This window comes from Panthera leo, chromosome A2 (genome assembly GCF_018350215.1).
Source record: "Panthera leo isolate Ple1 chromosome A2, P.leo_Ple1_pat1.1, whole genome shotgun sequence".
Lineage (NCBI taxonomy): Eukaryota > Metazoa > Chordata > Mammalia > Carnivora > Felidae > Panthera > Panthera leo.
Window position 1 is genome coordinate 163,890,869 of NC_056680.1, and position 12,768 is coordinate 163,903,636.

The 12,768-nt window shown below is 52.2% G+C and overlaps 1 protein-coding gene across 1 annotated transcript in view; it reads left to right on the plus strand.

Moving 5' to 3' along the window:
- Window positions 1–734: 734 nt before the first annotated feature.
- Window positions 735–12,768, plus strand: part of DPP6 (dipeptidyl peptidase like 6) — an 859,550-nt gene continuing 847,516 nt past the window's right edge. Inside the window, exon 1 of the mRNA XM_042927196.1 lies at window positions 735–1,018. Within this exon, the coding sequence (XP_042783130.1) occupies window positions 968–1,018 (51 nt within the window). The 5' untranslated portion in view covers window positions 735–967. The remainder of the gene's footprint in view (window positions 1,019–12,768) is intronic.

The window sequence follows — 12,768 nt, forward strand, 5'->3', positions numbered from 1 at the left end:
TCCCCGGCCTGCCCTCCGCTCCCCACCCCCCCTCGGCTGGGCCGCACTGGCGGCGGACCGGCGCGCCTCGCCCTGCCCCGCCCCTGTCCCCCTCCCGCGGGCGCAGCCGGAGGTAGTCGCGGCCGGTCGCTGCTCGCGCTGGGCAGGAGGCGGCGGCGGCACCCGCGGAAAGCACCTTCGTGCGTGTTCGGAGACCCGAGCGTGCCAGCGACGCGCGCACACACACGGCCCCCCGGGGAGGGGGCGTCTCCCGGCTCTACCCAAACAGTGTGGGCTCGCGTCACCTCGCCGCCGCCCGAGGCTTCCGGGTCCAGCCCAGTCCTGGCGGAGCACCCGGTGTGAACGCGCGCGGGCGCGCACACACGCGCACACACACACACACACACATACACACACGCGCGCACACACACACTCGCCCGCCCGCTCCTGGCGCCGCCGCCGCCCCGCCGGGGCCCCCGCCCCCAGGGACAAGTGCGGCCACCGGCGCGCCCCACGCCGCCCGCCGGAGGAGCCCCGGGCCGGCCGCGCCGCCGGCGTCCCCGCGTGCGCCCCTCGGGTCCGCGCCGCTGTGGCCGGCGGAGCGCTGACGGCCCCCGGCGGACACGCACGCTGTCGGAGCCGGCCCTCCCGCCCGCTCCCGCTCCCGCTCCCGCTCGGCTCGCAGCCGGCCTTGCTCCCCGGCCCCGGCCCCCGGCCCCCGCTGCCGCGGAAAGCGCGGCAACCCCCGCGCCCTCCCCGCCGGCTGCTTCGGCGTCTCCCGCGGCGGCCGGAGAGAGTTGATCGCTATTGTGATCTGCCCGGGAGAGGCGAGGGGCGGGCGCAGGTGGGGAGACCGAAGAGCCGCAAGAACTGGGGTCCTCCCGAGCAACTCCACCCAGCGATCGCCGGCGCGGTGTCTCCTCGCCGCCGGGACGATGGATTAAGTTACTCTTCCCGGGGCCAGAAGTCGGTGCAGACTTGCGGAGACATGAAGGAAAAGGCGATGATCAAGACCGCTAAAATGCAGGGCAACGTGATGGTGAGTGTGGCGGCCGAGGCGCGGGGTCGGGGCGCCCGCGGTGACGAAAGGCCGGGGGGGGGTCCTGTCCCCGCGAGGCCCGAGCTCCCCGGCCGCGCGCGGCGGAGCCCCCCTCCCCCACTTCCCGGGGGCGCCGAGGGTCGGGCGTCTATCTGCACATCGCAACTTTGCGGCGCCGGCGTCCCCCTCCTTCGGGAGTGGGGCCGGGGGCCGGGGCTGGTGTGCGAGGCGAGGAGGGGCGGCGGTCAGACTTCCAAGCAGACCCCCCCCCCCCACCCGGGCTGTCCCGGGGGCGAAGCGGGGAGAGGAGGTCGCCGCGGCCGTGAGGACCAGGGCCCTGATGCCCGCGCGGCCTCGGGGCTGCGAGTCCCCGGAGCTCGAGACCTGTTGGGGTTGGCGAACCTCTGGCACTCGGGGCGGCGCCGCTCGCTCTGCTCCGGCCGCCGCCACCGCCACCGCCACCGCCACCGCCACCGCCACCACCCGGCCGGCGGGGCCCTGCTCCCTCCTCGCCCCGGGCCGACTGTGCCAGCGAGCGTGGTCATGGCACGGCGTCCCCGAGGGTTCCCGTGAGCCCCGAGACCCCTGTGGGCGGGGTGGGGGGGGGGGCGGCTCAAGGATGCAGGGCCGGGGGCCAGCTTAGCGTGGACAACTTTACCAACTCGAGGACCCCGGCGTTCCGCCTCCCAGCGAGCCTTTCCCCCCTCCCCCCTCCACTGCCCTGCGCCCCGCGCGCCCCGCGGCCCCTGCGCCCCGGGCGTGGGGCCGAGGGGTCAGGGCGCTGGAACCTCCTGGCGAGGACGAGGAGGTTGCCATCTTGTTCCGTGGAAATTGTGTGTGTGCCTGTGCGTATTTATTTGGGTGATGCTTTAACCCTTGCGGTCTTGGTGGAGGATGATTAGAAGGAGGGGCTCTATTTTTGCCTCGCTCGCCGGTACTTGTTTCGCGAGAGAGGGACCACGCGACGGGGACTGGCGTGTTACTTCTGAGGGCACCGCTGGAAATGCAGGAATTTTTTTCCGGCGCTAGGTCTGGAGTTGTCGATGAGGTGGGTTGGGGGCGAGTGACGGGGGGAGGGGGCGGGTGGCCGGAGGTGTGTTTGGGGCAACCCCAGTCAGTGATCCATGTTGAGGTCTTGGTTTAAACAAAAAGAGACAAGGAATGAAACATTTATTCGAATTGAACAAATATCCGGCAGGCTTAACCACACCCACAGCAAGACACCTGTTGCCCGGCTGAGGTCTGTGCAGAACTTGACTTCTGGCCCGAGGTGTGCATCCCGTCATCTGAGACAGCTCTGGGAGGCAGTGACTGCATGGAAGGGGTTATGTTGCAGGACCCCCCCTACCCCCACCCCCAAATGACAAGCCCTTCCTTTGAGGGCCTTGGTCGGTTTGTGGGTTCTGGGGCTGACTGACCTAATTGCTTGTTTGTGAAAATACATCCGTTTCCCCAATTTTCCCCTTCTCTTTTCAGCCATTGTGTTGTTCAGCATAATTTTTTTTTTTGTATAAACGGGGCAGAAACGTGTTTGGAATAATGTTTTCCAACTGAATTCCCACCTGCACCCATAATTCCCCTTTGATATTCTGCCCGAATGTGCTAGTCACACCTTCACATTTAGGACGGAGGCGAAAGCAAGAATTTGAACGAATTATATTGATACTACAGTGAGAGATTATTGATGGGTTACCTACATCTGTTGTCAAACAGGTGCCCCTTGTCATGACTTAGATGGGATGTGGAGACATAGCAACATCTTTGTGTTCCGTCTGAAAAACTTTTCAAGTCTTCCCTCCCGCTTTGCCCCTTCGGGTTTACTTTGGAAAATGAAGAATTAAAGGCATGTTTCCCTCCTGCTCTGAGCAAGGACGGTCCGTGCACTCACCGCACGCCGTCCTCTGTGTCTGTTGCTAATAAGCACAATTAGAACAAGTGGAACTGAGCCTAGCAAATTGTGCGGCCACCAGGCGTGTTTTTAGGCTCGTCGTTGGCCTAGGAGAAAACGAGATCCAGTCTCCATCAACTTTCCATCGCCCTGTCGATTCTTACATTGGCAGTTATTACCCTGTGGTCTGGTTCGTACCTTTTTTTTTGAAATTTCCTGTTCCAGCTACATCCACGCAGCTTTAATGGAGTGATCACTCCCTCACTTAAGTGGTTATTTGGGGACTTCCTGATCCTTAATTCTTCATCAGTCATTTTGGAAGACTCGCTGAGCACAGCCTGGCTTGGACTGCATGACAGGCAAACTCTTCTCGCTGGCAGCTTGATTGAGATTCAGGTGCTATTTTCCATCCCGGATGGGGACAGGGTGAATCACGCCTGGCGCCGACGGGGGAAGCTGCCACACGTCTGTGATGGAGAGAAGAGCATTTTGCATCCTGCAGAGTCGTGCGTGGACGTGCTCGCGGATGCCCACCCACACCCACACCCACACCCTGCACCTCAGTTTGGAGCCCTCCCGGCTCTCTGGACGCACCCGTGAGATCTGATATTGGAGAGGGAGACATTTGGTACCCGTAACACGGTCAGAGCCGCACCTCCTAGGGCTGCAGCCGGATATGTAAACGGTTGATCGCTACAGCCCCTTTCCCATGCTCCATGGTGTGGCCATCGGGGGCCAGAGACAAGGGCACCCTCATTGTCTGAAATCTGACTGAATGCTTTGTTCCTCATACGCTGCTTTGGAGGGCGATTCCTGCTGACAGGCGATAAGAGAAGGCAAACTTACCAGTATATCATCTGATCTCATTTGGGTTAATAAACGAGTGAAAGGGATAACATAGGTGGAAACCACCTCTTGGGTTCTATTTTAATTTTTTGAAAAGAGCCAGCTTCATAAACTTTATTTCCTTTTTAAAAAAATATTTATTTTTGAGAGACAGAGCATGAGTGGGGGAGGGGCAGAGAGAGAGAGAGAGAGAGAGAGAGAGAGAGAATCTGAAGCAGGCTCCAGGCTCTGAGCCATCAGCACAGAGCCCAACACGGGGCTCGAACCCACGAACCGATCATGACCTGAGCTGAAGTCGGATGCTTAACTGACTGAGCCACTCAGGCGCCCCAACTTTATTTCTAATATTGTCAAAAATCCCATTCTCCCAGAACAAAAGTTATTTTTAAAAATAACCGTATTTTCACAAGGTCTCCATTTGAAAATCTGGGGGGGCAGGGTGACTCACATGGGTTCTCAGCTCAGCCTTCCTTTGTTATTAATACATCGATATCGTACTTCCTTAACTGCTGTTTCAATCAGACAGGTTCTTTTGGAGAAGCACGTCCTCTTGTGATAGGTTCTAAGATCGATAGAAAATGTTATTATCAGGAGAATATTACTTCATCTGCTAAATTCTGTTTTGTCCCTGTGAGCATTTCCCAGACACGGAGGTGCTCAGCGGAGACTCAGAAAGGATTGGTTAGGAGCAAAAACCTTGGGGACTGCCCTGTGCCCCGTGCCCTGTGGGGCAAGTCTTTCCCTGGCAGGCTGGTGGCTCTTCCTGTAGGTGGTGGGCTAATGGTGGTGAGGTGGGCCCTTGGTGACCAGGCTTGTGTCAGTGAAGGTTCAGAAACCGGATGGAGAGGATGAGAGGTCTGCGGGTCACAGGGACACTTGAGAATCTCGTGGTTGGTTGCTTTTGGTTATGAATGAAAGTTGCAGTCTGGGAATTCACTCCCTGGAGAGGGAATGCTGCTGTTTTTCCTGTGGCCGCTGGAACTGATTTGAGGGCTTTGGTCACTGACTGGAGATATCTGTGATGGTATGAGCAGAGTGTCTTTTCAGACCTTGCCGTCCCCTTCCTGTGTTGAATAAAAACCCTAGATGGGGACCACCTGAAGTAAGAGCTTATTTCCAGACCCTTCGAGTGGCTCGCCTGTTGATTAGATTAAGCAGGGTGACCTTTCAACGTCGATGCTCTACTTGTAATGAGCCCAGGTGAGCAGAGGAAGCTCTTTGAGGTTTATAGGTAAATTACAGGGATTTGTGTGGGACACAGACCCCCAGTGCCGAGCCCTTCTTGGGAACCGCCATGCACCTTTGTAAGGTGACTTTCAAGGGTACAGCCTTGAGTAATGCAGAGGTTCTCCTCTGTCGGGGGGGTGGGTAATTGGGACCACCGCTCCTGCTTCCTTATAGGAATTGGCACCCTGGTGACATTTGGGCACCCCTTCCTAAAACAATCAACCTTGTAACTGAGCTCCTCCGGAAATCTCGATGAATCCCCCGTGCAGGAAAACAGAGTGGAACAAGGGTCCATTTCCTGCACCCCTCTTCGAGGACTTACTGGATTGGAAAGACTTTACACATCAACATAAGTTGATGAAATTTCCAGGGAGAAGTCCCCAAACCCAGAAAGGGGTGGTCAGCTCAGGGTGTCGTATTTGAAATACCGTAAACTAAACTCTCTTGCAGAGGGCTGGCCTCTTTTCCCTGTGCAGGGACTTTGCATTGAGATGTGTAAACATACTAGGCAGGCCGTTGCTGTACCTCAGTCATTTCTCTGTCCTGTGTCCTGTCCTCATGCCAATGACAATCCTCAGAACTCGTTCATCTTTGGCACTTTGAACATCCTGTGTTATTATTGCCAAGAGGTGGTGCGTTTCCAGGTATTAGCCTCTGTTGATCATCTGTGGTCAGTTGCTGTGCACAGCGGGACTCAAGCAGGTGTGTGTGTTAAATGCACAGACCGGGGCTCATGTCTACGCTTGGCGTGGACTGCTTTTGTGAGGAAGGTCCCTGATTTTAGCCGTCCATTTGTTTTCTTTTACTTTTAAGAACTCCTTCAAGTTCTAACGCATCAGGTAACACAAGAAAGAATTCCATGTGTATGGTATTTTCCACGTACAGCTACAATAAAATTGAAACTCATGCTCACTTTAGGGGTTAACGTATGTGCTTTTTAAAGCACCATAAAGCAAGCCATTCTCTGACACCAGCTGGATGTCCTGTAATCCAGTTCAGTTCCAACACTGCTGGCTGGAGATAGCATCCCACACATCCCACAGGTCGAGGGCTCAGTCCCAGAAGCCTGCCCCCACTTCAGACACTAATCTGGAGTTCAGATGCTTCTGACAGATTGGGTAGAAGTCACAGGTTCCCAGGTCGGTCTCCTTGGGTTCCATTAATTTGGTGGAGGTGCTCCCAGAACTCAGGACACCGGCTCATGTACTAGATCCCTGGTTTTTTCAAAGCATGTGAAAGGAAGTGAATGCACAGCCAGATCAAGAGTCACAGAGGGCAAGGTTTGGGAGGGTCTCAAACGCAGGAGCTTCTGTCCCCATGGAGTTTGGGGTGCCGCCACCTTGGCCGCGTTCTGGTTCACCATCTTGGAAGTTTTCCAGGCCCCATCCTTGGGGGTTTTAGGAAGGCTCCATTACATAGGCACGATTGATTAGATTATTGGTCATTGGTGATTGATTTGATCTCTAGCTCCTCTCCCTTGCCCAGAGGTTGGGGTGGGACTGAAAGTTCCAACCTTCTTATCACATGGTTAACTTCCCTGGCAAGCAGCCCCCATCCTTAGGGGACTTCCTAAAGACCAAAGCTTCTGTGTGGGACCCCTGCAGACCTTGTCCTCTGTGTCTCTTCACCTGGCTCTTCATTGGTGTCCTTCAGCATCCTTTGTGATGAACCCCGGAACAGAAACTCAGGGGTAGTGAAAAGGGCTGGTTCTGAATAACAACACACCCATTTCCCATTTATGGCTCTAAAGAGATTTCAGGAACTGAGAACAAAAGAGCCAGTATTAGGACAAAAGTTGCTGCCATTGCTGTCATTACTCAGGACATTCCAAGGGTTTTGGGAGCCCTGAGTCCTGTAAGCCGACCAAACTCCCGTGGACCCTTGAGCAACTTGGGTTTGAGCTGCACGGGCGCATGTATACGTGGTTTTTTTTTTGGATAAATACAGCAGCGTATGTAAATGTATTTTCCCTTCCTTATGATTTTCTTAATAACATTTTCTTTAGCTTACTTTATTGTAAGAATACAGGGAATAACAGATATATGAAATACGTGTTGACTGTGTTACCAGTAAGGCTCCTGGTCAAAGTAGACTCTTAGTAGTTAAGTTGCTGGGGGAGTCCAAGATTATATGTAGGTTGTTGCTAGCACAGGAGGTCAGACCTCCTGACCCCCATGTTGTTCAAGGGTTAACTATATATATTAGTTATAAATCATAATATCGGCATCCTTTTTGTGGGGAGGGGAATAAATTTTTTCCTTTTCCTTCCATTACTTTAAATTTGGTGATGAGAATTTTTGTGACCTCTTTTGGTTATAGAAGCTGATTTTCTTTGAATAATAGGACCGCATTTTAGAACTCAAGAAAGAGCATGTCCCAGGCCTTGTAGTACGTCCAGAGCCAAGAGTATAGAGGTAGATAAAAGCAGTCAGGATTCCCTTTTCTTTTGTGGCTTCCTGTGAGGATGGGGAAGGGGGTTCATTCAAGAGGTGGAAGGAAGGTCTGAAAATCCACGTGGGTCCATAGGTCTTAGCATCGGCTGGATGATGTAATCCTCAGGGTGGTTTTGACAAAGCCAAGGACATCAGGTGGTCCAGTGGGCTGGCAGAGTTGAGAATGGTTGTTTGAGGGCAGAGGTTCTCAACCTTGCTGAATGGTCGCATCACCAGAGGAGACTTAGTGATGATCGAAGGATAGCTTTGGGCCTTCCACACCCCCGTGCACACGCGTGCTCATGCTCACGGGGTAAGCCAATGTCGTTGCTCTGCTTTGCACCCTGGGTGTCGGTATGTTCAATAGTGCTTCTGTTGGGCAGCCAAGATGGAGAGCCACTGGATGGAATGTGAATTTTTAAAATAAACAGGGTCAATAGTGTCTAAGAAATTAATGCCACCGTTTATAGGGAGCCATTTTGGTTAGCGGAAGGGCACAGTCAAGTCTGGTGTATTGGGTTGTGGAGCAAGCAAGATGAATGGGAAGCTGGGGACGGAGTGACACATGAGGAGAGGGAATAAAAGCAGAGTCCCCAGGGGAAAAGCTGAGGGGACGTGCTGTGTCTTTGTTTTCCATTTCTCACCTGGGGTTGGGGAAGAACCAGGATGCCCAGGAAGCTCCCTTTGATTCACACCCACAGATAGCAGTCCTTTTCACTGCAGGATACTCTATTACTTGTCTGTGATCTACCTGAAAGTGTATTTCAAACCAAATGGAGCAAGTGGAATTCTAGAATTTTCCAGCCACTCTCCGAGTGTCCTTTGCAGGCAGCTCCCTGGACCTCCGTGTCCTCCCGCGTAAGATGAGGGAATTTGAAGAGACTGATTATCCCTCAAGTCCCTTTCTGCCCCCTCTTCCCAGCCAGGGGAGCCCTGTCTCCTCCACACTCTGACCTGAGGACGTGCTTGGGAAGTACCCGTCCGCGCCAGAACAGACATTTTGTTGGCATTGTAATTTCTTCAGCACCGACTTCCCTGGCGCCTTCCAGCTCAGCTCACTCGTCACTCTCGCAGTGTGTCTGTCGCTGTTTGTACACAAAGACAATAGATAGCAGAAATGTGTGCCCATAAGTCACAAAGTCCACAGCAGGCGTCCATAAGCCTTGACCGCTCAGGCGGAATGCGGCGTGCGTGCCTGCACGGGTACGTCTGTGCACACGCGTGTGCGACACGTGTTTCTCAGGTGGAAATGCTTCCAGAGCTCGGAGGCAGGGCCGTGGATTTGTTGGATGAGAACTTCTGCGGGCACAGTCACTTTGATCGCCTGACTTCCTTAGCTATTAAGAGAACATAACCACGCGGTAATAAACAGCCTTGCCAAGGATGTTCTGGTTTCCAGTTTGGTGTTACTCATCTGTGAAAACAGAAAGGAATCTCTGACGAGCTGGGCCGGCGGAGAGACCTGCCTGGAAGGGCATCAGCTGTGCGTGGGGTGTGATGGGGTCTTGCGTGGGAGAGACCCAGGGCTGATCATGTTTTCTTCACGGTAATGGTACTTGAAAAGTAAGATTTTCCTCTCTCTGTTGTCCAGCCTAGCAGACGAATGCCCCTCATTTTATGATTCTGGTTATGTATGAACAACACGTAGTAAAACCTTTACTACTGGGAACCCAGCTTTGAACTTGGGTAGATGAGACCAGCAGTCATGTATGATTACAGCGCCTGAAGCCAGTGTGTAGTTTCTGGGTACATCCTTGACTCTGGGCACATTCAGCTCAACTTCCTAAACCTTCTTATCCTATATTTTTGAGAAATGAGAGTTAATGAACTTCAGGCCCCAAATCTCTCCTTCTTACAAAAAGGGCTCAGTTATGGACTAAATTCTCCATTCTCAGGCATGTGCGCACACACACATACGCATACACACATACACACACACACAAAGAATTAACACATTGTATAAAACTATAATTATCTACAACAGAAAACCAAATATTTTTCTGGTTAAATACTAGTTCCCCAGAAATTTCTGGTTATCAGATCAAATCAAATCCTGGGAAAACTTCTTTATAAGAGGATTTTTTTTTTTTTTGCTCCTCTTCTAGGACTCTAAACTGTGCATATGTTTTTAAGATCCCACGCTTCCCATTTCAAACCTAACCGATAACTTACAGTTTGCAGATTATTAAGTAATTTCACATACTCTATTTTATTATAGTAGCACAACCTGTTGTGCCCCAGGACAGATATTTCTGTTTTGTGGCTGAATGAATCAAGACACGGCAAGATCGTTGAGCAGGATGGAGAAGACTTAGCAGCCGACCTTCAGAAACCTTCTTCCCCGCCACAAGTGGAAAGAAACCCAGAGCCCGAAAGATGGGAGAGGGCCTGGAGATCATCGAGAATGACATCTCCTTGTAGGATTTCCAGCCCTTTCTGGAACACATCCAGGGACTGGAAACTTCTGCCTTTGTTGACAGGTTCTATTTGCTGGAATGGTGTTGCTTATGGTTCCACAAAACCTGCCTTCACGTGACTTCCCACAGTCCTGGCGCTAAACCTTTAAACTACATAAAGTCGGTTAACTCCTGCTTCACAGGACAAGCCAGCGTCTCTGAGAAGTTCAGGCGGCTGTCACGTGGGCCCCTTCCCAGGAAAAGTCTCTTTATTTCCTTCAACTTCCTTAGAAGCGTGATCCAAGTAACCGTGCATCTAACAGGTAGAGACACCTCTTTATCCAACCCTTGCTATCTCTTGCAATTTCACAGGCTTCCACATGTCTCTTCCGATTTTATTGTTATTTCATCTTCTTCTGTTTAAGGACGCCATGGGCAAAGGTTAAAGATTAACTTGCAGAGCTGTGAGTAAATCTGGGGTATATTCAACACACGCAGGCTTTTGAGAGTGGAGCATAATCTTTTATGAAAATTTCCAGGGAGGGAAGGCTGAGGGTTACCGGTGGAAGGCTGTGACACCCACCGCCGACTCCGGTTTGCTTACGGAAAAGGAAAGAGCAATCCTGCAAAACTCTATGACAACAATATGACAGCAACGAGCCTTTTGCAAAGCAAGTATTATTTCTGTCTAGCTGACGGAAGGTGTTCCCTTCTAAGGTCTCTGTCTTTCTGTTTGATCTGGATGGAGTGGTTCAGCCTCACCTGGAAGCAAGAGACTCCAACTACTTGTAATTCACCTTTTTGTCCCCTTGAGAAAAACGGGACACTCCCGACAAAAGGTATCTGTGTCCTACGACCTTCTTGTGCAAGAGGGAAAAGGAGCCTGTTAACACCAACATCAGGAAACGAAAGCCGCCTGTCCCCTCGTTGGCCACGCAAGCCACAGGGCAGCCCTGATCCAGCCACCTGCAGAGACATCGGCTTTCTTGGGAGCTCTAGAGTAGGGCAGTCTGGTCCTCACGACAGCATCAGCCTGATAGGACCCTCCATCCTTGGGACAGTGCTTTTCTGGGCCCAGGGGGCTTTTATAGAAATGCATTGAGCCCCTCAACTACATTAGCATAAGTAGGGAAAGGCAAATTGAAATCACAGTGAGAAAACACCCAATGCAAAATCCAACATTAAAAAAATTTTTTTTCATAAGTTTATTTGTTTTGAAAGGGAGAGAGAAGGAGAGAGGAGAGAGAGCGCACGTGAAGGACCGAGGCACAGAGAGAGAGAGAGGGAGAGGCTCAATCCCAAGCAGGCCACACGCCGTCAGCACGGAGCCCGACCTCGCAACCACCGGATCACGATCTGAGCTGAAATCAAGAGTCAGATGCTTAACCCACTGACCCACCCAGGTGCCCAGAGAAGTCTAACATTTTTTAGAGATTTGTAACACTAAATTTTGGCGAAGATGTGAAACGGTGGGAGCCCTGCACACAGATCGTGGGGAGGGCTACAACTTGCAGCTGCTGACATTGATGATGTCACCCACAATCACACTGCGAGGTGCATGCCCACAAGAAATCGTGCAGACATGCCCCAAGGGACACGTACAGGAAGGTTTAGAGCTTCCAACTGAAAGCCGGTCAAATCCCCATCAACAGTAGGACTCATGGCTGTCAGTGTGTTTATATAACGAGGTACCAGACAGTGGCAGGAGCGAAGGGGCACGACGTTCAAAGACACAGGGACCTTCTCAAACACAGCACTGAACTGAGTACAAGAAACCAGGACGGAAAGGAGACTGTATGGTTGCCTTTTTTGGTTTGTTTGTTTATTCGTTTTTGAGAGGGAGACAGAGCGGGAGCGGAAGAGGGGCAGAGAGAGAGAGAGAGGGAAACGCAGAATTCAAAGCAGTCTCCAGGCTCTGAGCCGTCAGCACAGAGCCCGACGCGGGGCTCGGACCGACGAACCGCGAGATCATGACCTGGGCCGAAGTCGGACGCTTAACCGACCGAGCCACCCAGGCGCCCAGTATGGTTACGTTTATATAGGGTTCAGCACAGGTAAAGCCGAAATGTCCTACTGAGGGATACTGAGGTAGAGTCCTTGGTAGATGGGATAGCGTGTTTAGAAAAACTAAGGGAATTCGGATGGTGCAAATCACAGTACCGTTACTGGGGGAAGGGGACCGTGTGGGGGCAGGGAGGCATGTGGGGGCTTCTGGAGTGTGGGGAGGGGTCAGATGCTTGCCCAGAGTTTACACAGGCTGCTTCAAAACGATGGTTTCTGTGTCTGTATGTTCATATTGGGTGCATTTTGCTGTACCTGTGTTGCCTTTCACAGTGCTTGGAGACAGATTTTACTATTTTTTACTTTTAATTTATTTTTTATTTAACCTCAAGTTGCCTAACATACAGTGTAGTCCTGGCTTCAGGAGTAGAACCCAGGGATCGCTCATCCCCGCATGTGTCCTCCTTAGTGCCCATCGCCCATTGTGCCCATCACCCATTGAGCCCCTCCCCCCACCCAGCACCCTGCCAGCAACCCTCAGTCTGTTTCTGTATTTAAGAGCCTCTTAGGGTTTACCTCTCTCTCTGTTTTTATCTTATTTTTCCTTCCCTTCCCCATATGTTCATCTGTTGTGTTTCTTAAATTCCACACATGAGTGAAATCATATGCTATTTGTCTTTCTGTGACTGACTTGTTTGGCTTAGCATAATACATTCTAGTTCCATCCACATTGTTGAACATGGCAAGATTTCATTCCTTTCGATCACTGAGTAGTATTCCACACACACACACACACACACACACACACACACACACACACACACCTTTATCCATTCATCCATTGAAGGACATTTGGGCTCTTTCCATACTTCGGCTATTGTCGATAGCGCTGCTATAAACATGGGGGTGCCTGTGTCCCTTCGAAACAGCACACCTGTATCCCGTGGATAAATACCCAGT